This window comes from Panthera tigris, chromosome B1 (assembly GCF_018350195.1).
Source record: "Panthera tigris isolate Pti1 chromosome B1, P.tigris_Pti1_mat1.1, whole genome shotgun sequence".
In the NCBI taxonomy this organism is placed as follows: domain Eukaryota; kingdom Metazoa; phylum Chordata; class Mammalia; order Carnivora; family Felidae; genus Panthera; species Panthera tigris.
The window spans coordinates 197,466,685-197,493,991 of NC_056663.1; the positions used below are offsets into that span (position 1 = coordinate 197,466,685).

The following is a 27,307-nucleotide window of genomic DNA, read 5'->3' on the forward strand; positions in this document are numbered from 1 at the left end:
GTGTTGATCAGGGCGGATGGCAATCTGGATGGAACAACTCATTCTACTATGGCAGGACAAAAGGCAGTGGCACAGGGAATGCACCAACATGGGACCAGAAGAAGGAAGAAAAGAGAAGAGATGAAGAAGAGAAACAAGGGAGAGATTGCCTGAAGCATGCAAAATCTGTTTAGACACAAGATAATAAAGTCATTCAGGAGACAACAGACATGGAAGAGGGAGAAAATTAATCCAACATACAGATAATCACTGTCTGTGGAGTAGAGAGTCCAACAGGTAGAACAGAAGAGGCTTTCAAATCTAAGATAGGAAGTAAATGAAGAGTGGATCTGTAGTTGAGACGGAGTCACTGTGTTCTAAGAAAGACTGTTATGGGGAGACCAACCCCAGACACATCACAGTTAGTAAACAGTTCAGTTAATAACTTGAAGCATAAGAAAGGATTTCTTCAGGAGAAAGCCAATTGCCTAAAGGATAAGTATTGGACTAGCTCTAGGCTTCTCTATAGCAACATCCAATGTCTGTGCCAAATACCAAGACACAAGTGGATATCATCTCTGGATGGAAGGTCTAGGGATGACTTGTTTCCTTTCATGCTTTTCTACATTGTATGCTTTAATTGTTAAAAATGGGTACATATTACTCATGCTAATTAGAAAAATATAACAATACAATTTTCATTTTGAAAAACAACAGAAAAATAAAGGACCTACCAGAAATCCACTGTTTCCATATCACACCCCATTCTTTCTCACTTTACTTTGGATTTAAAGAAACAGTGAGAGGCTCTCAGGAAACCAGGCTAACATTGCCTTCAGACAAAAGAGAAAAACGAATTCCAGAAGTTGGTAGGGCACTCAGATAAAACCATGAATACTCTTAAGTTCCTTTCCCATATTTTAAAAATTGTAAACGTCTTTAGTCTTGCTTGCGTCACAATGGAGTCATTAAGACTCAAACTGGCAGTTACCCAGCCTTGAGTTCGAGTCCCACTGGTGGTATGATTTGAGGGAATCGGTTAACTTTCTTATGCCTCTGTTTCTTTATACATTAAGTGGGAAAAATGGTAGTAACAGCTACCACGTACTAGTGGCAATTAAATGAAATAATGTATGTCAAGTGCTTTTTACAATATGTGCCACTTACTGTCACCCCCAGCAGCAGCCGCAGCAGCACCATTGTCCTTTTTATAATCATCACCACCAGCATCTTCATTTTGTCACCATCATTCTTGGCTAAGAGTCCTTGGGCATGTCACTCGAGTTTTCTGAACGTCAGCTAGCTCATGACAAAATGAAGGGAAATAATTCTTTCTATAATAAGAAGAAAAAGCTAACACTTATGTTAATTATAGAAGCTAACACTTACCGAGTGCCTCTCATGTGCCCTACGTAATACTAAGTGCTTGCTAGTCATTTAATCCCCACAAATACCCCCGTGGTAAGTTCCTACTGTCATCACTGTGCAGGAGAGAAGCCTTAATTCTAAAGAGATGCGGTAGAGCTGCATTTAAACCTGTCCTTACTGACACCGGAGGCCAAGCCCTAGCCCACTGTGCTTTACCACCTGGTTGTTAGGTTCAAGGGGGATCATGGAAATGAAAACCAATCAGCAAAACAGGCTGTACAGAATTCTTATTGTGTCTTGTATTTGCCCTCAGAGGTGGCCTGAAGGGAGGAGAGAGGAGACCCAATGTAGATGTGCTGTGAACCTCACAGTGTCTTGCTCATTCCTTGTGGGTCCTGCAGACGTTTACTGAGTCCCTAGTATCCGTATCCTAAGTGCTGTGCCAGGAGCGAGGGCCACCACCAGCAAACAAGTCATGGCCCAGCCCTAAAGAGACACAGAGACATCAGAGACATGCGGGGAGGCAGGTGTATCCACATTCTCTGCTCCGCCGTAAGCTGATGTACCAGGATAAGGAATGTTAATGGAGCTACCGACAGGTTCTTCCAAACCACACCCAGGGAAGTCCGGGCAGGTGGCACACCAGCCTTCAGCCCTGTCCAGGCTTCACAGTAGCTGTGAACTGACCCCCGAGGGTGTGCTGCACGGCTCACAGTGGTGGTAGCTGCGGGAACAACGGGTGTGCGACAGACTCTCAACAAGGCAATATCGTGCTTGTGAAGACCTAAAGGCTGGTTTTCGCACGTTTCAATGCGTCACGGTTGTTCTTGCACATTTTGATAGATACCTTTAAGATATGGAAAGTCTCCTTTCTTTGTAGTAAACAATATATCAGATCTTTTCAAAATCAAATTTTGAGTGTCTAATACAAGTACGTAAATATCGATCACATATCTACTCTCTGCCCAAGATGCCAGGCAGATGGGGACACTGTCTGCCCTGGAGGGCTCATAGTCTAATGGGGGATGAGGGGCTGGTCCATTCTGAGTCATTTTGATGTGCTGCAGTCCAAGGCTTGCTGGCAGAATAGAGGGGTTATAACAGTGAACACTCTGAAGGGACAGGCTTGAGTCGTCCCGTGACCCCTGTGACCTTGGGTTTCTTGGTTGAACTGGATCAGTATATGTTGTCTGTAACGCTCACAGTGAGAGCTTGGCCTCCATGGGGTGGAGTCTCTGAATTCTGCCCCTTCCTTCCATCCCCACTGGCACCATGCAAGCCCTCTAGACAACCATGGCCTCCTCCTGCCCTGGCCAGCAGCCTCCTGCAGCCACTACTCCACCCTCCGGTGCCCTCTCTAAACAGCTGTGGTCCCTACAAAATGCAGGCGGATCACATCAGCCCCTACTCAAAACCCCGCATTGTTTTCCTTCAGTAGCAGACCCTCTCCTTGATCTACAAGAGGCTGCTTAATTGGTCCTGCTTCCCTTTCCCGCTTAATACCATTCCTCTCTCCCCTCGCTCAACAGAGTGGCCTCTGCTCTAGACCTTGACCCAATCCCTTTCACCCTCCCGTCCCTCTGCCTGGCAGTCTTCCCCAGATCTTAGCAAGCTGTGTCTCCTCCTTCAAGTCACATCTGACCCATCACCTCCCAGAGAGCCCTCCTTGACCACTACGAACACTGGCTCCCTCCAGTGCTGAGTGTGTTCCCTCCATGCTTAGCGCATGTTGTAATTACTTATTCATTCGTTCACTTCTTTTTCATAGACAAGTCATTTCTCCCCCCTTCCAGAAGAGGGAATGAATCCCAAGGGGGCAGGACATTGCTCCTGTCGTCCACCACTGTAGGACCAGCCCCAGCACGGTCAACAACCATGGAACCCTTAAGTGTCTTCCTAGAGTCTGGCATTCCCCTTCCACTACCCTTGTCTGTACAACGCCGGCATGTAGATCCGATGGGCACAGTGGGGATTGCATTTGCGGGGTGGTGCAAACAGGACCCCAGTGGCCATGCTGAGCCCCAGGTCCTGGGTCTGGGCACAGGGCCCAATCCTGGATCTCACCGAGTTCAGGGAGAGTACGGTGCAGACCTTGGGGATTCTCAGCTACGTGTGGCACCCCGAGGACATTTGGAAATGGGTGCAAGCCCCTGTGGGGAGCTCCGGGCATCCAGGAGGTGAGGGGTGACAAACGTCGTGCAACTGCGCGTTACAGTCCTCCAGATAAACGACTGTCCTCCGTCAATGCCAGTGATGTTTCTGCTGAGTGACGTCCCGCTGCCGGGGCGACTCTGGGACTGGGACCCACCACCCATCCGGTCACAGGGGAGATCAGGAAGACGAATGGCTCGCCGGTTGAGTGAGGGTTTCCACCCCGTCAGGCAAGGATCAACGGGGGCAGTGCCGACCTGTGGAGGTCGAGTCCCAAGCCTCAGTTCTGGCCCTGCTACGCTGGAGCTGGGTGACCTTGAGGAAGTCAAGTAAGCTCTCTGGGCTTCAGGTTTCTCTCCCAGGGAATATGGGAGCCAGGACCTGCCTGACACAATATGCCAGTGAATGTCACTTGCCTTGGAAATCAAGTTGGCATCTATCGTAGTCATTTTGTGGCGGGTTACAGCTTGATTCAGAAGGCGTTGGGAGAGCCAACAGGATCAGTCGCCTCTCACTGGGATGCGCCAGGTCAGAGAGGCGGTTCGTACACTTTGAGGAGTTAGGGGCTGACTCCAGCACGCATTCCCGAAGCTGTCCCTCACCCGGGCAGGGCCGGCTCTTATGGCTCTTCCGGAAGGGGTGCCGCCCTGCCATATGGAGATGGAGGCCGGCAGCACGACCTTGTCACCTTGTCGTGGTGATTAATCGCGCGCCCTTGCTCTGCCACCACAGGGGGCGTCCCGTTCATCCTGACCGGCGAGTTCTTCCAGCAGCCCCAGCGGCCGGCTGCTTTCCTCATCGCGGGCACCGTCAACTGGCTCTCCAACTTCGCCGTGGGGCTCCTCTTCCCCTTCATTCAGGTATGGCCGCGAGGGGCCTCCTGCCCACGGGATGCCCTCTGACTCGGCACCCTGAGGGCTGATCCACAGAGCAGAGGCCGGGTCCGTCACAACTGGGAAACTCACGCTCTTGGCCTAAGGACGGCAGAAGTGCGCCTCGGCCCAAACCCTTAATTCGCTTTCTCCTTCCTGCACCTTCCAGGAGCTGCCCAGGATGCCAAGGGCTGCCTCAGAGGGAGTGGGCTTCCCGTCGCCGAGGGTCTGCAGGGAAGCCTAGGGTAGAATCCCAGACCTGCCTTTGTGCATGTGCTTGTCACGGTGCTAGACGAGGTCTGGGTAACAGTGCCAGTGCACGCTGCAACGTGCCATGCGTCTGACATCCTCATTGGCACCGTAACCAAGCTGACGGGGTCACCGTCCCGAGGGTGACCGTGACGGACAGGGAAATGCCAACTCGGGAAATGGATACAAGCTCTTTCTGTGTAGGTCAACTCGCTCGTTTATTCAGCACGTATTTATGGAGTCCCTACTCTGTACCAGGCACTGTTTCAGGCGATGGGGATACAGTGGGCACAAAAACTTGTGCTTGTTGGTCCTGGAGCCAGAAAGGGAAGCAGCAGAAACAGGTGTGCTATTTTACACGTGACAGTGACACCTCGTATTTTAGAGGCGACACCTCAAGGGAGGTGACACCTGGGCAGAGACCTGAGTGAAGTGAAGCAGCCCGGGAATGGAGAGGTCTAGGCAGAGAGATAGCAAGTGCAAGGGTCCTGAGGCAGGGCCATGCTTGGCCTGTGTAAGGAACAGCAAAGAGACCAGTGTAGCTGGAACAGAGTGAGTAATGATAATGGCAGAGGCAAGACATGAGATCAGAGAGTTCTCTGGGGGCAGGAGCACAAAAGACGAGGACTTTACAGGTGTTCTGCCCAGAGCCAGGGGCCCGGCTACATGCCAAAGAGGGTCCAGCTCCTCTGCTCTAATGCCTCCAGGGCTCCCTGCTGCCCATGACAGAAGTGATACCGTCAGTGAAGGTGAGAATCCATCAGGTGTCCCTGAGGAAGAACCACCGTCCATTCTCAGGGACCATTTCAACCCTCACCCCCTCCCCTGGGGTTAATACTTTGCTTATTAATTGACTAGCACCAAGCCCAGCACATCCCAGAGGCCCTGCTGTCAGCTCGACTGAGCCCCGGGTCAACAGGCCTGGCCACAGGACCGCATGATGGTTACACCTGCTTCCGTGGTTACAGGTCCCCTGCACACGGCTTGTTCTGTGCCTACTCCTACAGCCCTGAGCTGGGGTTTCCTGTCATCCACTTCACTGCCGACAGGCTGAGGCTCAGGGAACAGACGCAGTCTGCCTGAGGTCCTGCGGTCACCACCCAACCTGGCCCCTCTGTCCCGGGGCCTCTTACTTGTGGGCATTCTCTGCCTGCGATCCACTAGTCTGGGTGAGAGGCTGACCCGCCGTGTGACTTTTAAAGCATCGCCAACTGCATCTGAGGTACAGGCACCCTTCCTCTGAAGCGTGCATGACGTGGGGGACACCCTGGGCCCCATGCCCATTTCCTCCCGTCCTCGGAGCGGCCAGAACATAACAAGTTGTCTTTTCAATGACTTCGAACCTGAAATGGCTTTTTCCTGTTTGGGTCAAAGCCAGCAGAGCCAGGGATCGGTAAAATATTCATTATCATGGGGAAAATTAACTTCAAACCACTTCTCTGTCGACACGGACCCCCCTACCACCCCTGCAATGTAAGTGGAGAACTCTAGAGGCTTCACCTGGCCCACCCCTAGGCTTTCTGTGCCTGGGAAGTAGGCCACTGTCTTCTGAGCAGTTTGGGGTTGGGGCCAGTGAAAGCCCCCCAACCCCAAACACGACCCCTCATTTTCCCACCACGGTTCGTGAGCGAACAGCACAGAGGCGCTTCTGGAACACCGGTGTTTGCGGAGCACTTGCTGGGTGCCAGGCCCCAGTCAACCCCTGTCAGTGCCGGGAGGTCGTGCCTTCGTGTCTCCCTCGTGCGGACCAGTGGACCAGAGCTCGGGGAGATGCGGCCACTCCCCAAGGTCCTCCCCTGGGAAATGACAGAGCAGGACTTGAGCCCAGTCCCTCGTCCTCGCCTGTGAGACAAGGGGACGAAGGAGCCCTTGGTTATACGGCAGGGGATTCCTTCCTACAAGTGCGTTCGAGCTGGGCCCGAGGAGTTAATTTACGTTTAAGTACGTACATGCGCACACGCACACACGTGCACACGCAGGCACGCACCTCAGAGGGGTCTCCAGCTGATCGGATCCATCTGACCTTTATTTCATGTCACTCGTCTGGCGAATCATAACCCGTCCACAGCTTCTTCCAGCAGAGACATAGTGCTGCCTGTCCCTCGAGACGCTGCCGGGGACTCGGTGTGTATGGGCCAGGCTTGTGCCAGGTTCCTGAAGCACCTGCTGGTTCGGCCTACTCAGCTGGGTGACTTTTGTCAGGGAAGGGGTGCAGGAGAGGACAGCGACCACGACAGAGCAGGTCACGCGTGCCGTCACGCCATGGCACGCTAGGTCTCATTGCCCCCACGTGTCGGCCAGGATGGTTTGGGTTTGCTGCAGGAAGAAACGGTGCCCAAGTCTCAGGGGCTTTAAAGCGCCCAGGACCGTGTCTCGTTCATGCTAGGTGTTCGTTGGGGGAGCCGGGGGGACTGGAGATCCTGCCCCAGAACTTCCCGACTCAGGCTTCTGCCCTCTGCAGCAACAGCCCCTGCAGGTGACGGGTCTCACACCTGTCCGCTAAGGCCTCGCCTGGCAGTGACACGGGCTGCCACCACGCAAATGCCCTTGAGTGAAAGCCTCAGTCACACGGTTCGCCCCAGGGGAAATGCAAAGTGCCTCGTGTCCAGAGGGGAAGAGCCAGAAATCAGTCCTTCCATAATGACGGCCGTTGCCCACCCTTGGAGGAGGAAAGTCAGACTCAGCAGGCTCAGGACACTTGAAGGTCCCGTACCAATGGGAGGAAGAACATGGTCCCACCCATGGATGTCACCCCCACGTGCCCTTCCTCTGCCCACAGGGCTTTGGTGTGTGTCAAACTCCATTCACCGTAACCCAGTTTTTGATAGCCTTGACCACTAATTTCGGGGATCACGTTCATTCTAACTGGCTCGCTTCCAGCTGGGCGCCCGGGAGCCTGAGAGGTTTCTGGGGCCAGAGCTCATCCTGGGTCACCCTGTGTGATGGACTAGAGCGTCTGAGGGCAAAATAAGCCAGGACTCTCAGTGGTTAGAGGATCCCCTCCGGAGGAGGAGGAGTCCCCGAGCGTGCTGTCACCGTGATTAAAAATGCATCCGTTCACACTACCGGTATGATCTCGTGCGCCACATTTCGCAGAGCAAGTCAGCCCGAGGGCCACTCAGAGCCCAGCCCAGAGCAGGGGCATAAGGCCAGGGCCCAGGTAAGGACTCAGGGCTAAGAAGGATGCCACCCACCCACAGAGCTGAGGGCCCCCCCCCCCGCAGAAATGACACAAGTCTGCATGTCTGTCTTAGAATATCCAGAGCAGCAGTCTCCTCTCAAACGTGTCAAGGGCACAGGAGTCACAGGAGAGTTGCGGGCACCATTCCTTACGGGCTGAGGTTTCAGGGTTTGGGGCAAGGCAAAAAGGAGTTGGGGAGGGGAGGGCTTCACAGAAAGACGAGTGGCTGGGGAGGACCCAGCAGGCAGGTCTCTGACCCGTTCCCTGAGAGGTGTTGGGCTCAGATCTTGTCATTGCCTTTGGCATTTTGGGGCTAGAGCTGGAGAGATGTGTGGCTCCCACATCAGAGACCACCTGACCTTGACCTTGCCTGGCAATGTCCACAGCCACACAAGGGACATGGGTAGGCGGTCTGGGGGAGCCAAGGAAGAGAGCCATCTCTGCAGCAGCCCGCTGGGTCAGTGCGGCAGGGTCGTGAAAAGCTGACGGGCTATGCGAGCTACCAGGGACTGCGTGAAGGAGGAATTGAGGGGTGACAGGGAAGGAAGGGAGCCCTCAGTGAACACGCCAGGGCCGTTACCACATCTCTGCCAGGCAGTCGCCAGACCTTCACTTGGAGCCGTCTGGAAACAGGGCTCTCAGGGTCCCTGGAGGAGAGTGACACCATTATCCCCTTGTACTGGCCAAGATGGCGGGTCCATGGGTGTGTGGACGTCTGTGTCTTTCCAGAACAAGGCGACCAGTGGCTGCAGGCCAGACACTAAGCTGTGTTGTATCGAGACACATGGCACAAGGCCTGGCCGTGACCAAACGATGGCTGAGTGGGAGGTGACATGTGTCACCCGAGGGCACAAGACACACTGGGTGTGTATGAAAGAGTAGGGCCAACGTTCACACCTAACCCTGTCTAGCCCCTCTGGGTCACCCCACCAAAAACCATTTAGATTTCAAAATGCACATGTTCATTCACTCATTCATTCACTCACTCATTCATTCCTCAAACCCTTGCCGAGTACCTACAACAATGCCAAGCGCTGGTGGGGTGTGGGGACACACCGATAAGACCTGCACGGCCGCTGGGGGCTCTAAGCTGGGGTGGCTGTCGGCTGTGGGAGAGGAGGCAGATGTGGACCCGGGGGTGGTCCCACCAGGCAGAGCGGAGCCCGTGCCCACAGAGTGCACAAACTTGCAGCGGCTCTCACGAGGGGGGCGGTCATTCCAACGGCAGGAGTCTGCCCGGGGAGGCGTCTCACAGGAGGGGCATGAGCTCAGCTTTGGAGCGTAAGTGGCAGTTAGATCCGTGGTGGCAGAGGAGAAGGGCCTTCCAGGCAGAGTCCACGGCAGGAGCCGAGGCTCAGAGCCGTGGAAACAAGTCCTGTGTTCTGAGGTACCAAGTGGTCCTAAGGAGCTGAAGCGGGGGGTATCGGGGGATATAGAAGGGGTGTTATTGGAGAAGGGCTGGGCAGGAATGTTTGACCCCGATCACAAGAGACCCTAGATACCAAGTTCAAACTTTGGGGTCCAGATATAAATGAGGACTTGACTCCAGGTTAAATGCTGAGCTGTATGTCTGGCATAAGAACTGTGGACATAGCCTTGCCACACTGCTGCCTCCAGCCTTGATGGATAGACTCCCCTCTTCCTTGGGCAGCAGGGTTGCCTATGCTGGGGGTGGCCACCCATCAGTAACGAGCGTCCCCCTCACCCTGGCATCGGCCGTGGGAACTCCCACTCACCTGCCACAGACCTGGCTCACGTGGTGGGGGTGACAAAAGTGGAGGTGCCTTGTAGTCAAGCCACAAAGAACCCTAAAACCGTGACCCTGTGTCAAGCCCTCGTAACAGCCCATCCCTTAGATCCCCTCCCTCCTCAGGTCTCAGATTTGTGATAGTCCACAGGTTTGCTGTATGACTAACACGAGATACCACACTGCCGTGGGCTGGGTTCCCTGGAAGCAGAAGCGGGGGAGGGGATACTCATGGGATTGTCCCTTCACCCCTCCCACGTGTATAGCTTATGGAGTGCCGTCTCCCGTGGGGAGAGGCTGGCGCTGGGCCACCTCTGTGGTTTGTCCTCGGTCATTCAGCTGTTAACAGGCAGGTTCGGGACACAAGGCAAAGTCTCCTGGTTTCGGCAGGCAGTTTCCAGCCCGGCCCTGGTGCGAATCAGAAGGGAGCTAGGGCTATAAACACAAGTGTGGTGGGTAACAGCCCCCAAAGATACCAGATCCTACTCCCTGGAACCTGTAATGTTATCCTGTATGGAAAAGCTGTCTCCCTAGAAGTGACTGAGTTAAGGATCTTGAGACAGGGAGATGATCCTGGGGTGGGCCCAGCGGCATCTCAGGGGTGCCTTTGAGAAGGAGATTCGACACAGAAGAAGCGAACGAAACGTGACCACAGAGGCAGATTGGAGTGATGTGACCACAAGCAAGGAGCACCAGCGGCTCCCGGAGCTGAGGGAGACGGGGAGCAGATTCTCCCCGAGAGCCTCCAGAGGAAATGATTTCAGCCCAGTGATACTGATTTGGGGCTTCTGGCCTCCAGAACTATGAGAGAACACATTTCTGTTCTTTTAAGCCACCAAACTTTTGGTAATTTGTTGCATCTGGCACAGGAAACTAATCCAGTGGGAAACCACCAAGACTGACAACATAGCCAACACTGATTGAGCGATGACCATGCACCTGGTTCTATTCCAGGCACTTGCACGTCGTAATCCACTCAATCCCACAAGCGCTCCGTGAGGCGAGTGCCATTATGGCCCCATTTCACAGATGAGAAACCACTACACAGAAAGGCTAAGTCACTTAGCCAGGGTGGCCCAGCTCACCAACAGCAGAAGTGGGATCGAAGCAGCTCCCGGGTTGTGCATCCTTAACCACTTCACTGTATAGCGTCCCCGAGAGAGTCATAAATCTTGCCCGGCCTCTCCCATCCAGAGGGCAAGAAGTGCTAAGCCAGCCTTGAACATGATGCCTCCAGGGGCTCTAAATACGGCCCTGTTCATATAAAATTCCTTAAGTGCATTATTTTGTGTAGAATGACTTGGGGAGAAGCCAGTGATTGGGGTGAGCACACCCGTTCCCCTTGCTGACCAGAGAAATCCTGCATCCAGCTCTCCCCGCGTCCAGGTTCTGTGCAGCCTGCAGGGCAGACCTGTCTCATCACCGCGTCGTCCTGGGCTCCCCGCCAGCGAGAGTCCCAGCCAAGGGCTGTGCCTCTTCAGTGCTGACTGAGGCCCAGCCAGTTACGTTATACGTCCTTTGTTGCTGCCCGGGAGGACAGTGATCGTTTTAGGAGTTCTGTTTGTAGCACTCGATAAACACGGAGACTGCGGCCGAGGGTTCAGGATTTTTATAATCAGAGGGCCTGGGCTGAAGTCCCCACTCTGCTCCCCATAAGCTGTGTGGCCTGTGGCGGATTCCTGGGTTTCTCCAGGCCTCTGTTCCTCATGTGCATATTGAGGGGAATCACATGACCTGCTCACTGGGCCACTGTGAGATTATATCCTGGGATTCTTAGAAGGCATTAGGCTTCATCGGTCACAGCAGGAACAGGCCGTGACAGAGATGACAGGGGCAGGCTGGCCAATGAGTTTGAGGAGGTGGGCCTTGAGGGGGCCCGAGGGGGCTGCAGGCAGCAAGATGGAACCCCAGAAGTGAGGGATGAGGCGTGTATGTGTCTCTTAGGGCCACTGTAACAAATACCACAAGTGGGGGTGAGGAGGCTTAAAGCAAGAGAAGTGTCTTCCCTGCAGTTCTGGAAGCCAGAAGTCTAGATCAGTTTCACTGGGCTAATGTGAAGCTGTGGGCAGGGCCACGCTCTATCCGGAGGCCCCTGAGATGCTGCCTTGCCTTTCTCAGCTGCATCCCTTGGCTCCCGGCCCCTTCATCCACCTGCAAAGCCAGCAGGGGAGCATCTTGCTACAGCGGTCCCTTGGGCTTCACCTTCCGTGTCATACCTGCCTCTGCGTCCCTCTTAAAAGGACACTGCGATTGCAGGTGGGGTCCACCTAGATGATCCAGGATCATCTGCCCATCTCAGAATTTTAATCATATCTGCAAATTCCCTTTGGCCATGTAAGACAACGTTCCCAGGTTATCGGGGCCTGGATATCTTTGGGGGCCATTGTGCGGCTGACCGCAGGAAGTGGGGGTGGGTTTGGGAAGCAGAACCTGGTCACTTATCGGGGGCTACCCAGAAGCCAGCCAGGCGTGGTGCTGAGTCCTTGCCTCCTGCCCCCCCCCCGACTGAGCACAGGATCATCCTGAGATGCCCGGGAGGCAGCATGGGGTGCCAGTTCTGGGGTGGCAGGGCTCCTGGCAGGTTACAAAAGAGCCTGGAAGTGCCCAGGAACAGGAGACAGACTGGACGCTCATATATGGACTCGATCATATACTAGACCCTACTGGACTTGAACAGTCTGTTAGGGAATTTGCACTTGATGCAGATGCGCATCTAGATGACAGGTGCGCAGCCCTGGAATCACACGAGGTTCACCTGGGGGGAGTTGAAGATAAATGATGATGTGTAGGATCATTGAGATTCTGAGTCGGTGGGGGAGGGGGCGGCATTATCAGTATTTTCCTATGTGATCCTAATGCGTAGCCCTGCGTGAGAACCCCTGATGTAGGTGCTGAGGAAACAGTGAAGGAGACTAAGGTAGCAGCGGGATGAGCAGTTGGATTTGTGTTTCGTGAAGACCCTTCTGGCTGTGTGGGGGCTGGACTGGAGGGGGCATATTGTAGGCAGGGAGGCCTGGTGGCTGGGATTTCCTGTCGTCTGCAGGAGAAGCCGTGCTCACACTTGGGCCGGGACGATGGGCAGGGGAGGGATCAGTCAGGAAGAGAGTGGGTCCACTTCCCCGAGGGAGAAGGGGATCACGCACCAGGCAGCACCTGACTGGGCAGCCAGCTAAGCAGGTGACAGGGTAGCTCACACACCCTCGTTTTTCATCCCCGGCAATGACGGCCAGTGTCAGCCGTCTAGCAGCATAGCCTTCCGAGTTGTGCTCATAGCCCAGATGCCTCTGAACTGGTCCCAGAAAGATCTCTACGATCTATTTTTATTTTCTTTTACTCCAATAATTAAAAAAAAATTTTTTTTAATATACTTTATCGTCAAGTTAGCTAACATACAGTGTATATGGTGTGTTCTTGGCTCCGGGAGTAGATTCCCTTGACTCGTCCCTTACATAAAACCCCCAGTGCTCATCCCAACTAGTGCCCTCCTCAATGCCCATCTCCCATTTTCCCCACCGCCCCCCCCAGCTCCCCACCCCCATCAACCCTCAGTTTTTTCTCTGTATTTAAAAGTCTCTTATGGTTTGCCTTCCTCTTTGTTTGTAACTCTGTATCTTTTTTCTTGCCCTTCCCCCTGGTCTTCTGTTAAGTTTCTCAACTTCCACATATGAGTGAGAACATATGATATCTATCTTTCTCTGACTGATTTCACTTGGCATAATACCCTCCAGTTCAGTTCCACCCACATTGTTGCAAGATCTCTACACTTTAAACAAGGCTGTTGGCCTCCTCAGGAGGGGACCATGAAGACTTTATTCAGAGGAGAAGGGCCATGTGACGGCCAGAACTTCTTTCCTCCTAAAGCCTGACCCTTACAGTTCAGTGCAGCTCTTTCCCATTCTTGGTCGTCCCAATTAGTGGAAGTCCTGGTCAATCGTCAGTCTGGCCCCGGGAAGGATGTCCGTGGCTGTGATGTAAACCTCACAGTCAGAAATTCAGCACAGCAGAATCTTAAAAATATATCGAGTCCTCCTTTCCTTCCTATTCATAGAGAGGGTATTTTGTAGATCAGTAATTTCTAAATATTTTTATTTTACCTGTTGAACCCTTTGGTTAAGCAAGAACGTTCAAACTTAAAAAAAAAATTAAAAGAAGAGAGAGAAGGCAGGGAATAAATAGAGAAGATGTGCAAAATGACTCCAGATGGATTCAAGAGCCAAATGTGGAAAGTAAAACGAAAAATGAAACAGAAGACAGAGTAGGAAGGTATCTGTGAGACCCAGACAGGGAAGGACAAGACCCCTAAAAGCACAAACAGTGCAGAGAAAGGGGACGGATTTGGTGATAACAAAAGGAAGGACGTCAGCCCTGTGAGGAACAGCTCGGTCAGGGGATTGATGGCTGGAATACTAAGGAAGTCCTGCAGGTCAACAGTGAAGGCAGGAGTCCCACTGGGGAGGTAAGTAGAGAATGAGAAAGGACAGTTCGCAGAAGGAGAAACGTGGGTAGTTGTCCAATTATCAAAATTGCGAATCTGGAGAATTACCAAGTGTTGGCAAAGACATCACGGGATGGGCACACGCTCGTGCACCAGTGGAACCAGGTGTTAACCCCAATTTCCACCCCTAATTATGTATCCCAGGGAAAGTTTTGCAAAGGTCCGTAGGGCAGATGCCCAAGAACAGTAACTGTAGCGCTGTCCGTGGTGATGAGGAGTTACAAGTAACCTGGACGCCGTCCTCCGGGAAAGCGTCAATACAGGGCTAGCAGAGGCACATGACATTTCCACTGCAGTGAGAAGCAGTGAGCTAGATCTTTATCCGCGGCGTGTACAGACCTAAACCCGGTGCTGAGGGAGCTCAAGTGCAGAGTGAAGGCTGTAGCTAGATACCATTTATGTAAGTTACATAAATTTACGTAAACACATATATAACAACGCTACGAATTGCACAAAGATAAAGAGAGATTAGAGATAGATTGATAGAGGGGCACCTGGGTGGCTCAGTCGGTTAAGCATCCGATTTCAGCTCAGGTCATGATCTTGCAGTCCGTGACTTCAAGCCCCACGTTGGGCTCTGTGCTGGCAGCTAAGAATCTGGAGCCTGCTTCGGGTTCCATGTCTCCCTCTCTCTCTGCCTCCCCCCTGCTCGCACTCTGTCTCTCTCACTCTCAAAAATGAATAACTGTTGAAAAAAAATTTTTAAAGAGGGATAGATTGATAGCTCGATAGACAATAGACATACAGACTGATGGAAAGATAGAGGATGGGGGTAGAGAAGGACAGGTGAGCTCAAGGACATTTATCAAACACTCACACAGGAGTTTGTCCAGAGGTGGGAGAAGGGCACAGCAGGACAGAGGAATGAGAGCAGCACTGAGGCTAAGAAGGGAAGAAACAAATACAAACGAGAGGACCATTGCACAGACCAGCAGCAAGGGTAGGTCAGGAGAGTAGTGTGTGAACTCAGCCTGTTCCTGGGGGCGGAGTGGAGCTGGAAGGGGCGACAGAAGGAAAAGGAGGGGATCACTAGTAATTAAGCTGACACACAGTAATTATAACTCACCACCAGGCAAGGGAGGGCAGCAGAGAGGCTGAGGACGTATCAGCCCCTCGCCTTGCCCCTTGGGGCACTGTAGCAACACATCAAATTAATTAATTATTCCCATAGTATCAACATTTCACTGGGCATCTTGCTGCTTTTTCTGTGCCAAGCACCAGACCAGATGGTTTACGTACATTTTCTCAGGATTCCTAACACAGCCCTTATAGGGTTCATTCACTCAGCCAGTGTTTGAGGGCCACTGAGTGAGTCCCTCTAAGAGGGCAGAACACAAGGGCTAGTTCTCTGTTGGGGACAGTCACTGACAGAGTTGTTCATCTTCCTTTTCCTCTTCCTCTCCTTCTTTTCCTTCTGTTTATTCCTCCTCCTCCCCCTTCCCCCTTCCTTCCCTTCTCCTCCTCCTCCTTCCTTGTTTCCTGTAAAGTTATGAGGGGATTCTAATTATAAATGATTCAGGCTCACTGTAGAAACTGTAAAGCGGTGAAACCAGGCATGTTAATGGGTTAATGACACTGTTTCCTTCCTTTCTTCCAAATATATGTAATTTTTCATATTTATAAAAATTAGAACCAATTTTTTGTTCTTTTGCTTTTCTCAAATGCCATGATATTATGAGCATTTCCTTATGCCCGTGGGTATTTTTAATGCTCTTTATGCTCCGGAAGCAGAGCTCCTGCCAGCCAGGGTGTCTCCAGGGTCTCTAGGTTTGGGGTACCATTCAGGAAACGTGCAAGGTGTGAGCATTGACTCAAGGTGAACGGCCTTTGTGGTCACCCTGATGGAGACCCTGGCCAGGTGACCACATTTAGATTCTGTGAAAGGTGGGCCCCCTGACCCAGGACAGGGAAGGCAAGGAGGACAGGAGCTTGCCAGGGCAGAGGCTAGGCCCTGAGGCTGCTGTTGGCCATGATGACCACACTAGACAAATGCAGGACTTACACGTTCAGGTTCACACCCCCCACCACCCTAACCCTCCCGGGACAGGGAGGCAAGGAGGACAGGAGCTTGCCAGGGCAGAGGCCGGGCCCTGGGGCTGCTGTTGGCCATGATGACCACACTAGACAAATGCAGGACTTACACGTTCAGGTTCGCACCCCCCACCACCCTAACCCTCCCATGTGGGTCCTTCTCCGCTGCGGACTCCACAAATGACCAGTTCTGTCCCACCACTCTTCCGGAAACCATCGCAGCCACAGGAATATCTGTCTTGGTCTGCCTGGCTGCCACAACCAGACAGGGTCAGGGGCTTAAACAACAGACAGTTCTGGAAGCTGGAAGTCCAAGATAAGGTCTTGGCAATGTTGATGGCGTCTGAGGCCTCTCTCCTTGGTGTGTGGACGGCCATCTTGTCTTCGTGTCTTCACGTGGCCATCCCTCTGTGTGTGTGTCTGTGTTCCAGTCTCCTCTTCTAAGGACACCCGGCACATTGGGTCAGGGCCCACCATCCAACTTCACTATAGCTTGATCCCCTCTTTAAAGACCCTATCTCCACAAACCGCCACATTCTGAGGCGTGGGGGGTTAGGACTTCTGTGAATCCTGGCGATAGACACAGTGCAGCTCATACCAGCCCCAAGTGCGGTTTTTCAAGACATCTTGAGTTTTACATGTTTTCCAAAACATGTCAGTGGTAAATATATCCCAGCTGCCGAGCAGGGACCTGCAAGGAGCTACCCCAGAAAGCAAATATCAGAGCCAGCACGGCCTCAGACAGCGACGTGGCCCAAAACTTCACTGCCACGCGCATTAAGCAGGGGGGCCCTGGGCTAGGTCCTTGACTGCTCCAAGCCTCAGTTTCCCCATCTCTAAAATGGGAAATCCCTCACTCTCATTCACCAACGGAGCACAGAGCCTGTGGAGGTTCAGAGCAGGCACTGGGGGCCGCCGGGGCTGGGATCACTGGCCCGCCCTGACCTCCCCGTCTACGAATGGACCCCGTGGGTCACAGGAGGGCTGAGTGAGCTCACACAAGGGAAGTGCCCACAGTACCTGGCCAGAGGTGATGTCACCTCCTTTGGCTGGGATGAGGACTCGTGAGCTACGGTTGTGGGACAGCTGCTGCTGGGGCCCCGCCCACACCCACTCACCCTGACCTTCTCCTCCGCAAACAACTCTGAGAATCCTGTCGTCATCCCGCCCCCACCCCCCACGTGGGGCTCGCTCTCAGCCTGTGGGAAGAGCAGGCAGACGGTCGGGACGGCCCACAGCCAGTGAGGGTGTGGGTGAATACGCAGCTTCCCCCTCCTTGTCTGTGTGGGGGCGACTCTGCTGTGTGCTCCGCGTCTCCCAGAGGCCCCAAGAAGCACTGAGTTCCAGCTGGACATGTCCCCTCCTATCTCAGGTTCCAGAGCGGCCATCACCAAGGACCACAGACTTAGCAGTTTGTGACAATAGAAATTTATTCTCGCGCGGTTCCAGAAGCTAGAAGCACACAGTCAGGAGGCGAGGAGGGCTGGTTCCTCCTGAAAGCTGTGAGGGAAGGGCGTGTCCCATGCCTTCTCCGAGCTACTGGAGGTTTTCAGTGCTCCTTGGCTTGTAGCTGCATTAATTACCCCAGTCTCTGCCTCCCTGGGCACGGGGCCTTCCTCCTTCGTGTATGTCTCCAGGCCTCTTTCTGTAAGGACACCAGTGATCGGATTGCAGGCCCACCGTGGTCTCGTATGACCTCGCCTTAACTTGATTACCTCTGCAAAGACAGTTTCCAAACAGCACCACATTCACGGGCCCCAGGGTGAGGATTTCACCATACCTTTTGGGGGACACAATCCAACCCACAACAGGACCGTCCCCATAAGTCTCACCTCCCGGAGAACCACTTGGTTCCAAGCAGCCCGAGATACTTGGTCACATACCCCCAGCTCAATCCCTCCCCTACCCGTGCCCCCTGGGTCACTTGCACTGACACCCCAGAGTCAGGCTCTGTGTCTGGGGGCTCCCGGCCCGAGGCAGACGTCAGGACCATCTCCAGTACAGACCAGCCTGGTGAGTGGTGGCTGCCGTAGCTGTCTGTCGTTCCTATTGCCCTGATTTGCCTGGCACTACCTTAGATATAAATGAGACACTGGAAAGACTGTACGGACTTTGAGGTCAGACGGCCTGATCTTGAATCCCGACTGTGACTTGAATCCTGACCATGCCCGTCAGCAGTTAGGTGAAGCCCATGCCGGTCAAATCTGTCCAGCTTTGATTGCCGTCATTTTTATGCCCATGCAACGAAAGAATTGCCCCAGTTTTGCAGCAGGGCTCCCGAAACAAGCAGAGGTGAAGTCAGGTCTTGAGCACAGTGTCTGCCCGTGGACAGTCAGGACCAGTTGCCATCGTGGTCATTATTAGTACCATAAAGGTTGCTTCCTGCCGTGTGGTCCTAGGGTCACTTGGGAAGAGGAGAAAAGAAAGACAGAGCAATTCATGGTGAGCGCTGGAGGCTTACACTGCCCCAAACTCGCTGAGCCGTCCAGGATGGCTTGTTGCCTTCTTCCCTCTTCCCTCTTCCCCCTTCTCTGCCACCCACCCCACCCCTTCCTGCAGAGTGTTCTAGTTATGGGCAGATGGCATGGGCTGCCTTGACCCGTGGGGGCATTAGTTTCACTCTCTGTTTCCATGTCCTTAGCCAAAGGCTGCCTTTTCCTTGGGCCTCTGCTACGGTCAGCATCGGTGTGTCCCTTGGGCCGTTGGTTATAAAAGCCTGCGGACCAAGCAGCCTCTGCCGTCGGCACCAGCATTTTCTGGTTTGGAAAAGATTGCCTGCAATTGTACACCTGCTTGACTCCACAGGCGTTATAAAATTTCGTTTGAGTTCAGTAAAATCTGGAAGCGGGAAAATGGTTCTTTTCAACTTGAAAATTATCGGGTCATATCCCAAATGCCTATTCAGCGTGAGGAGGAAGCTGATGCGGACCCAGGATCGTGGGATCTGAAAGCAAATAAAGCTGCCCCCTCGCCTCTCTGGAGGCTCCAGCTGGTATCCTTGGGTCTAGAGGGAGGAGGAGACAACCTTTCACTTGCTCCTTCTCCAGTGGCACCGACATTGGGGCACAATCCTGCCCTAACATTTCAGAGAGAATAGACATGATCCTTGTGGGACCAGGTGTAGGTTTGGGCTTCATGGAAGGGGGTAAAGTGGGGCCTAACTGGGCTGACCAGAGCAGGGACCTTTCAAGCTGAGGTTGAGGGAGTCAGTGGGGGTGAGGGTGGTGGGGAGCAGGAAGAGGCTGGCAGAGGCCCTGCGCAGGCCCAGAGCAGGCAGCTGAGGGATGTAGGGCATCACAGGTAGTTGTAAGGGAGGGGAGGGGGGTGGAGGCCGGATCTGCCCAGGTACTGAGGGCGTGATAGGGATTTGGGGTTTTTCCAAAGGACTCTAGGAAGCCATTGCATGGTTTTAAGACAGAACTATTTTGTGACTTTACATTTTTTTTAATGTTTATTAATTTTTGAGAGAGAGAGAGAGAGTGTGAGCAGGGGAGGGGCAGAGAAAGAGGGAGACACAGAATCCAAAGCAGGCTCCAGGCTCTGGACTGTCAGCACAGAGCCCGACATGGGGCTCAAACCCACCAACTGTGAGATCGTGAACCTGAGCCGAAGTCAGATGCTCAACCGACTGAGCCACCCAGGCGCCCCTCATTTTGTGACTTTAAAAGAACTCTTTGGCTGCCTGGTGGCCCGGGACAGGGGCAGGAAAAATGGAGGGTACAGTGACAGACACCACAACGGTGGTTGACTCTATGTGTTGGGGACGGCAGGGAGGTGGCTGGGAGACAGGAGGCACTGACTAGCAAATGGCACAAAGAACTTTCTGGAGTGGTGGAAATGTTCTGCGTCTTGACGTAGGTGTTAGTTACACAGGAGAGTACTTTTATCCAGACTTGTGGAACTCTACACTTCAGATCTGCGCAAGTTACTTTATGTGAATTCTCTCTGGATAAAAAAAAAAAGTGTGTATTTTTACAAAAAAGAAAAAGGATGTTTCAGGGTAAAGTCATCAGGACTTAGTAGCAGAGACAGGCAGAGAGCGGGGAAGCAGTCAGAGGTGAGTCTGGTGTCCATCTTGGCCCAGGGAATATAGCAGCGTGTGTCTGAGAACCAGTGGGGAAGAGCGGGCTTGCCAGGGAGGGAAGGGCAAGCCAGGGGCGTCCACAGGGTCCTTAAATGTGGCTTCCGGCTGGGCACGTGGAGCTGAAATGCCGTCAGGCAGCAACTCCAACAAGACCCGAAGGGTACGTATGACAGCGGCTTGGGAGCTACCACGCACAGCAGAGGTGTAAGATGTCACTAAGATCCCTGCTGCCTTCCGGCCTCCCCTGGAGACATCCTAACGCTCCAACCGTGGAGCAGCCTTGACTTGTTAAGCTCTCCGCAGAGCTGGAGGTACAGGTGGAAGGCACTTGACTCCCCATCGGTTCTTAAGTGACAGCCCAGCACTGACTCGCCCGGGAGCTTGGTATGAATCACCTGTGAGCCAGCATCCCACGGGTCGCGGTGGACACTGAGCGGAAGGATTCTATTTTGGTCCCTTCGTGACAGTGTAACCTGGACCACCTTTGTTCCTTCATGCTTGTCCGTGAAAGTGCTCAGATTTCATTCCTTTATCCACTCAGTCAACATACTCTTATTAAGCCTGGGGGGCTCAGTTGGGTTAAGCATCTAACTCTGGATTTCAGCTCAGGTCCTGATCTCACGGTTCGTGAGGTCGAGCCCCACCTGGGGTTCTGCGCTGACAGCAGGGAGCCTGCTTGGGATCCTCTGTCCTCTCTCTGCCCCTGCCCTGCGCATGCTCTCTGTCTCTCTCAAAATAAATAAATAAACGTTAAAAAAAATACTGGAGTTAAAAAGAAAACCCTCCAAGTTCCATAGGGAAAACTCAGATCACCTGAAAAGAAATGACAATCAGGGGACATCCTCCTCCTCCTGAGCAAGATTCCACTACCGTTGGGCAAGGAACACTGTCTTCAAATGCTTGAGAGGAAACTACTTTGAAATCAGAAGTCTGTACCTTCCCGTATGAGAGAGGGGAAAAGGCGTTTTCAGACACGAGAGGCTCAGACAGCTTACCACGCGCATCGGCCAGCTGTGGCTTAGGAAGGTGGTCCTGGAGGGACGGGGTGTGCCTGGCCACCAGGAGCCAGTTTGCAAGGCGGTTAAGGCTGCAGACTCACAGCCTCAGGCCAACCAAACGGGAGGCCTTGGGCAAGACGCTTCATTCCCTGCGTGCAAAGGTCTCGGCTCAAGGTCTCGCCCCCGAATCCTCAACAAACGAAGCTCAGTTCTGATGCCAGTATTAATATCAGCAGCATCCCTCGGCTGCAGGCAGGGGCCAGCTCATGTCCCCAGCAGGAGCCAGTGGTCCTGCTGACACGGCTGTTGCAAAGACTGACTAGTCATTTAAAATATCCTATCTTCTTGGAGCACCTGGGTGGCTCAGTCAGTTGAGCGTCCGACTCTTGATTTCAGCTCAGGTCATGATCCCAGGGCCACGGATCGAGCCCCGTCGCTCAGCACGGAACCTGCTTGAGCTTTTCTCTCTCTCTTTCCCTCTGCCCCTCCCCCACATATGCGTGTCCTCTCTCTCAAACACAAAAATTGTTTCAATAAATAAAAATCCTTTCTTCTTGACTTACCATTCCCAGGAGCAATGAAAATATTTGAATTTGTACAAGCTTCAATTAAACGGGCTTCATCTCAAGGCAGAGACCTAGGTTTTCTAATTATTCCCAGTCGTAAAACGATAGGATGTCAGGGCCAGTGGTATTTTGGTCAGCTCGGGCCGCCATCGCAAAACACCACAGACCCAGGCACTTAGACGACAGAAACCCATTTTGTCACCGTTCTGGAGCCTGCAAGCACAAGGCCCAGGTGCCAGCTGATCTGGTCTTGTTACCGACCTCAGGTTCTTTGACTCTCGTGGGTAGAAAGGGGCAGGGATGGTGTGAGTATTGCAAGTTCACACCCGGGCTGAGGGAGGCAGCCTTAGGAGGAGGGACACCAGGCTGCGTCCCAGACAACGGCCGGGGAAGGTGTTGAGGGGCCGAGGCGGGAAAGGGGTGCCTTCTGAGCACGTACAAGCACGTAGGAGCCAGGACGCACAGGTGCAGCTGACACAACACACCTTATTTTCATGTTAAATCTCCACCCCAGGCGTGATTTTGAGCATCACGATGAGGGGAAAGGCGACGAAGGCCAGGGCCCGGGCCCACGTGGCTCCGACTGGTCTGGTCTGGTCCGGTCTGGTCCTTGCAGGAGCAACCCCATTGTAAATTGGGCCCTGGAGCCTGTTTCCAGCTTCTGGCTTCCAGCCTCCTGATGGCACACAGCCCCGGCAAGGTGGGCTAGCAAAATGGGTTTTCTGAGGGGCCCGAGGTCCTCTTGCAGTGTGCCTGTTCTGTAGAAGTGCCTCAGAAAAGAGAACTACAAAGGGGCAGGCAGATATTTAAAGAGCTTTCATTTTGAAAGAGATGGGAATTGTAGGATTAGGGCCCAGGGCAATGTCATCCAAAGATCTGCTTTCCCAGGTGGGCACCTCGGGACCTCTGTCTGTCTCAGTTTGTGGTGAGGGCTCCCTTCCTGCCTCACAGACGGCTGCCTTCTCCCTGTGGCCTCCCATGGTTTTTCCTCTGTGTGCTCATGGAGGGAAAGAGAGCTCTCTTTCTCCCCCTTCTTCTAAGGCCACTCATCCTGTGGGATTAGGACCCCACCCTTATGACCTCATTTCACCTTAATGACCTCCCAAAAGTCCCATCTCCAAATATAGTCACATTGAGGGTTAGGGATTCAACATACGAATTTGGGGGCCACATAAGTCAAGTCCACAGCAACAGGGAAACTTACGAGACAGATTGATTTCTCTGATTGAAATCTGATTGACAGATCGATTGATTTGTTCACTCCATAAATTATCCGCTGAGCACCTACCATTGCCCACTCACTGGCCCGAGCACTGGGCCACAGCGATGAGCAAAACCAGACGTTTTTGCTCACGGAGCTGCTGCCTCATGGAGCGGACAGCCCAGCAGCAGACAGTCATTCATCAAGCAGCCACACTACTAACCATGCGGTTACCATCAACGTCCAGGGAAGGAGGACAGAACCAGGAGAGATGATAATACAGGGTGCTGGCCTGGGGCAGGGCACGTGCTTGGAGAAGGAGAGAGACAGGAGCTGAGGAGGTGGACAGTGTAGGGAAGAGGGATTAGCAAGTGCAGAGACCCCGAGTCAGCAGAAGAAGGGTGGGAGACGGGAGTGTCAAAGCCCGTGCGGAAGAGGCACAGAGAGGAGATCTCGTGACCCCAGGGCGAGCCAAGGAAGTGGGTCCCACGAGCGATGGGAGGCAGCTGCAAGGTTATAAGCAGGGTGCTGGCATGACCAAGATACATTTTTGCAAGACTCCCTGGGCTGCATTGCAGGGAAGAGATGGGGAAGAGGCCACTTGGATGGGGGACGTGGGTGAAGAAGGCAAGAGGCAATTGTCCCTTGGGCGTGGCCGGGTTTGACGAAGTCCTGCCCACCACAGGGTTTATTGTTCTGTAAGGAAATTCTACTGGAGCACAGCCACGCGCGTCCATTTATGGATCTTCATCTGTGGCTGCCTTCCCACAAGAGCAGAGTCTGGTGGTCCCATATGGCCTCAGGTGCCCCCTAGGCTGGACTTCAGGAGTGGGGACGCCAGGGGAGGCGACACCGGGGACCTGTTTGAGGAAGAAATCCAGCTGGGACTCAGTGCATGGGACCCGCATGACAGCTGAGGGGACAGAGCTGTCACGGGTGACTTTCAGGTCAGGCACCCTCATTTAAGGTGTGTAAATATGAACTTAAAATAACTTTCAGCAAGTGTGACATGTTGCTTTCATGATGACTAGTTTCTATATGCCTAGTTTTCAAAAAAGAAAACAGAAGACTGGCATTTCTTCGTGGGTCCCGGGGTTTGAAGCTGATGTGTTCATGGCTCATATGAGAATGTCTCCTGCAGATGCTTCTTAAGGCACCATTTGCCTATAGAGTCTATGTCACAGGCCTGGTATGCCATCCAGGAATATTGATATAGGGATGGGGAGCCATAAAAATCCGTTGAGAGGGGCACCTGCGCGGTTCAGTCGGTTGAGCGTCCCACTTCAACTCAGGTCATGATCTCATGGTTCGTGGATTCGAGCCCCGTGTCGGGCTCTGTGCTGACAGCTCAGCGCCTGGCGCCTGCTTCGGATTCTGAGTCTCCCTCTCTCTCTGCCCCTCCACAGCTTGTGCTCTGTCTCTCTCTCAGAAATAAACACTTAAAAAAATATTTAAAAAATCTGTTGAGAGATGGTTTCACAGCCAGATTTGTGATTGTCTCCTTGATGTTCCTTGTCTCTCCTTCCCACAGAAAAGTCTGGACACCTACTGTTTCCTGGTTTTTGCTGCGATCTGCCTCACAGGTGCTATCTATTTCTATTTTGTCCTGCCTGAGACAAAAAACAGAACCCATGCAGAAATCAGCCAGGCGTTTGCCAAAAGGAACAAGGCCTACCCTCCGGAGGAGAACACAGACTCATCTGTGAGCGACAATAAGGTGGCCAGAAGGCCCGAGCAAGACTCCGCCTCCACGCTGGACAATTATGTCAAAAATGGGATTGTCTAAACGGATAGTCTCACCATTTCAGGAAACCAGAGGTTTCCCTACGCGGTTAATATTATTAAGTATTTAAAAATAAACCTTTGCTAATCTAACGTCACAACCATTTGGGTTTCATTCATAGCTTATCTCCAAACTCTCTGGAAGGTGGACCCCTCATTTTCCTTATGGATCAATGGCCTGTCCTCTTCATGACTTAGCCCATGGTTTCGACATGAAATTGGGGAAATAGCATCTGAAGGCTTTCTCACCGGAAAACCATATAGTCTGACCAGAGATGGCAGTGGGCCGAAACGCACAGACCAAGGTCCTGGTGCCAGATGAGCCATAAGCAGCCTTGAGCTGCCCTCAACCCGGATCCTGAAACCCCAAGGGACCCTTGGCTTTGGTCCTAGATGAAGGTTTCCAGACTTCAGTGGAAAGACTCTCTTACGTCCTAACAAGTGCCTGGTTACCAGTCTTTGGCTTGGCCTTGTGGGTCTCTGGCTCAAGAAGCTGATACGAACCCACCATCATCCAGGCTGTGTCCCACAGGGCTCAAGACTTCCATCCATGAGACTGTCTTCACCTCAGAGCATCAGACGTGTCTCAGAAGACATAAAGAGGTTCGAAACGTGGGAGAAGTAACTTTCCAGTAGCTGGGGCAGTGACTGCGGATTGAGTTCTGCTCAACTGAAAAAACAATATTAAGAATGGTTCTGAAGTGAAACCAAGGCTTGGTGGAAAGACAGGGCAGAAGACCAGTGTAAGTGTGAGGGCAAATTCTCCTTTCCTCTGCCCGTTTGTGTTCTATTCAGGCCCTGGACAGATTGGCTGAGGCCCACCCACATCGGGGAGAGCAGTCTGCTTTACACAGTCCACCAATTCAAATGCTAATCTTGTCTGGAGGTACCCTCGCGGGCATGTCCAAAATAATGTTTAACCAAATATCTGAAGCCCCCCAAGACCCAGTCAAGTTGACACATTAAATTAATCACAGACGGTGAGTTCAGCATTACGCGAAGTGCTCAAGAGAAGGTTGGGTGATTGCTTGTCTTGACTGCTGTTGTGGAAATCTAAGTGTCACTTTTGGGAGGAGTGCTTCGGAGCAGATATGCCTGAGGACTCTTCCAGCCCTATGTGCTAGGGCTGTTTGGGTTGGATCAGTTTGCAGCCTGCTGTGAAAATGCCGGCCCTGTGGATTGCGTGCAGGCTGAAACAAGTTCAGAATGCCCATATATATATGAAAGTGCACGCGAATTAGCACGTGTGTGCTTGAATTTAGTATGTCACAGTAGGAGTGGGCCAGAGAGGAAGGGCTCTGGACATGGCAATGCCCCTGAGACCCTTTCAGCCACAATCCATCAGGCTTTCCTGACCATTCCTGGCAAGGCCAGCCCTCGCCAAAACCTGAGTTCTGAATTGCCTTTCCTGCCGAATACTCTTCTGTCACTGGGCTTCTCCTTTGGTTGGCTTCCAACGCAGTGCACCATACTACCCAGCTTTGGTTTGGCTGAAAGATTTGGACGGTGGGTGTCGATATGGAGAGAAAGTGATATGTGGGTGCAAAAAAGTGCCTGAGAACATAACATAAAAGCCAAATAAAGTGCAAAAAGATATCTCAGCTGTGGAGTGTCGTCTTTCATTTGTAGACCTGAGTATTTAGCTTCTAGAGAGGAGGTACCTAGCCTGGTCTGGGCACTAGGAAGGCATCGAGGACACATCAGTGAGCAGGAGAATATACTGCCCTTACCTGCATTTTCTCATGCCTACCACAGAAGATTGAAAATCAAAGAAGCATTAATGGCCAAGTGTCCCCTCAGGACCCGGAGGAGGGGGGACACAGGGATACAGGAACAGGACACAGGACCACCTAATCAGGGCTCAGTGGGAAGTAAGAGAATAAATTTGTGTGGCATTCTGGAGCCAAGGTTGTGGTGATTTTTACGGCAGCAGGAGACTAATGCAGGCAGCGGAGGGCAGTTGTCCCCACAGCAAGGCAGGAGTAAACCAGGCACAAGATGCCTCCCTGGCACGTGAGAGGAAGGTAGTAGAAAGTTTTTATATTCATGTTTCATTTTTAAGTGAATACTGCTGGACTCATTTTCTATGATTCAAACACTGCCCCAACCCAGGCCCGCCATTCCTCAGACGTCACATCGTGTTTCTCCTCGCAGACATCTTGAAGACCTTCTCTCTGCCTCCTTCCCCCAGACCCTCCAGAGTGCTGACTTGGGACCTCACATGTCTAGCACCTTGTGACCTCCTCCTGGTGCTTAGTGGGTACCAGAGAAGTTGCCTTTATTGTAGGGAAGAGCAAATGAAAGAATGTGGCTGTCGTGACAGCAGCAGGGGCCGCCCGCCTTGGGCCCCAACGTTGACACCACCCCCCAAGGGTGCAGGGCGGTGAGCAGTAAGGACCCTGGGCCGCACCTTGTGGAACAGAACTGTCAGGACAACTCCGAATTGCCCAGCAATGGCCTTTGCTTAGGGGTCAAAATGTCCATGTTATTTAAGTTACTCTCACGTTGAGTTTCTCTTGCTCCTGACTAACCCTAAACTCCATTCACACAGGTCACATCACAAGATCTGAAGGCAAATGAGAACATACTAAGCAAATCCAGTC

The 27,307-nt window shown here is 52.7% G+C and overlaps 1 protein-coding gene across 3 annotated transcripts in view; it reads left to right on the top strand.

The window, feature by feature from the left end:
• SLC2A9 (solute carrier family 2 member 9) overlaps nt 1-26,305 on the top strand; it is a 257,130-nt gene extending 230,825 nt beyond the window's left edge. For all 3 annotated transcript variants that reach the window (XM_015534686.2, XM_007075764.3, XM_042984935.1), the window contains 2 exons: nt 4,231-4,358; nt 24,454-26,305. In XM_015534686.2, coding sequence (XP_015390172.1) covers nt 4,231-4,358; nt 24,454-24,708 — 383 coding nt within the window. In that variant the 3' untranslated portion in view covers nt 24,709-26,305. The remainder of the gene's footprint in view (nt 1-4,230; nt 4,359-24,453) is intronic.
• The last annotated feature ends 1,002 nt before the right edge of the window (nt 26,306-27,307 follow it).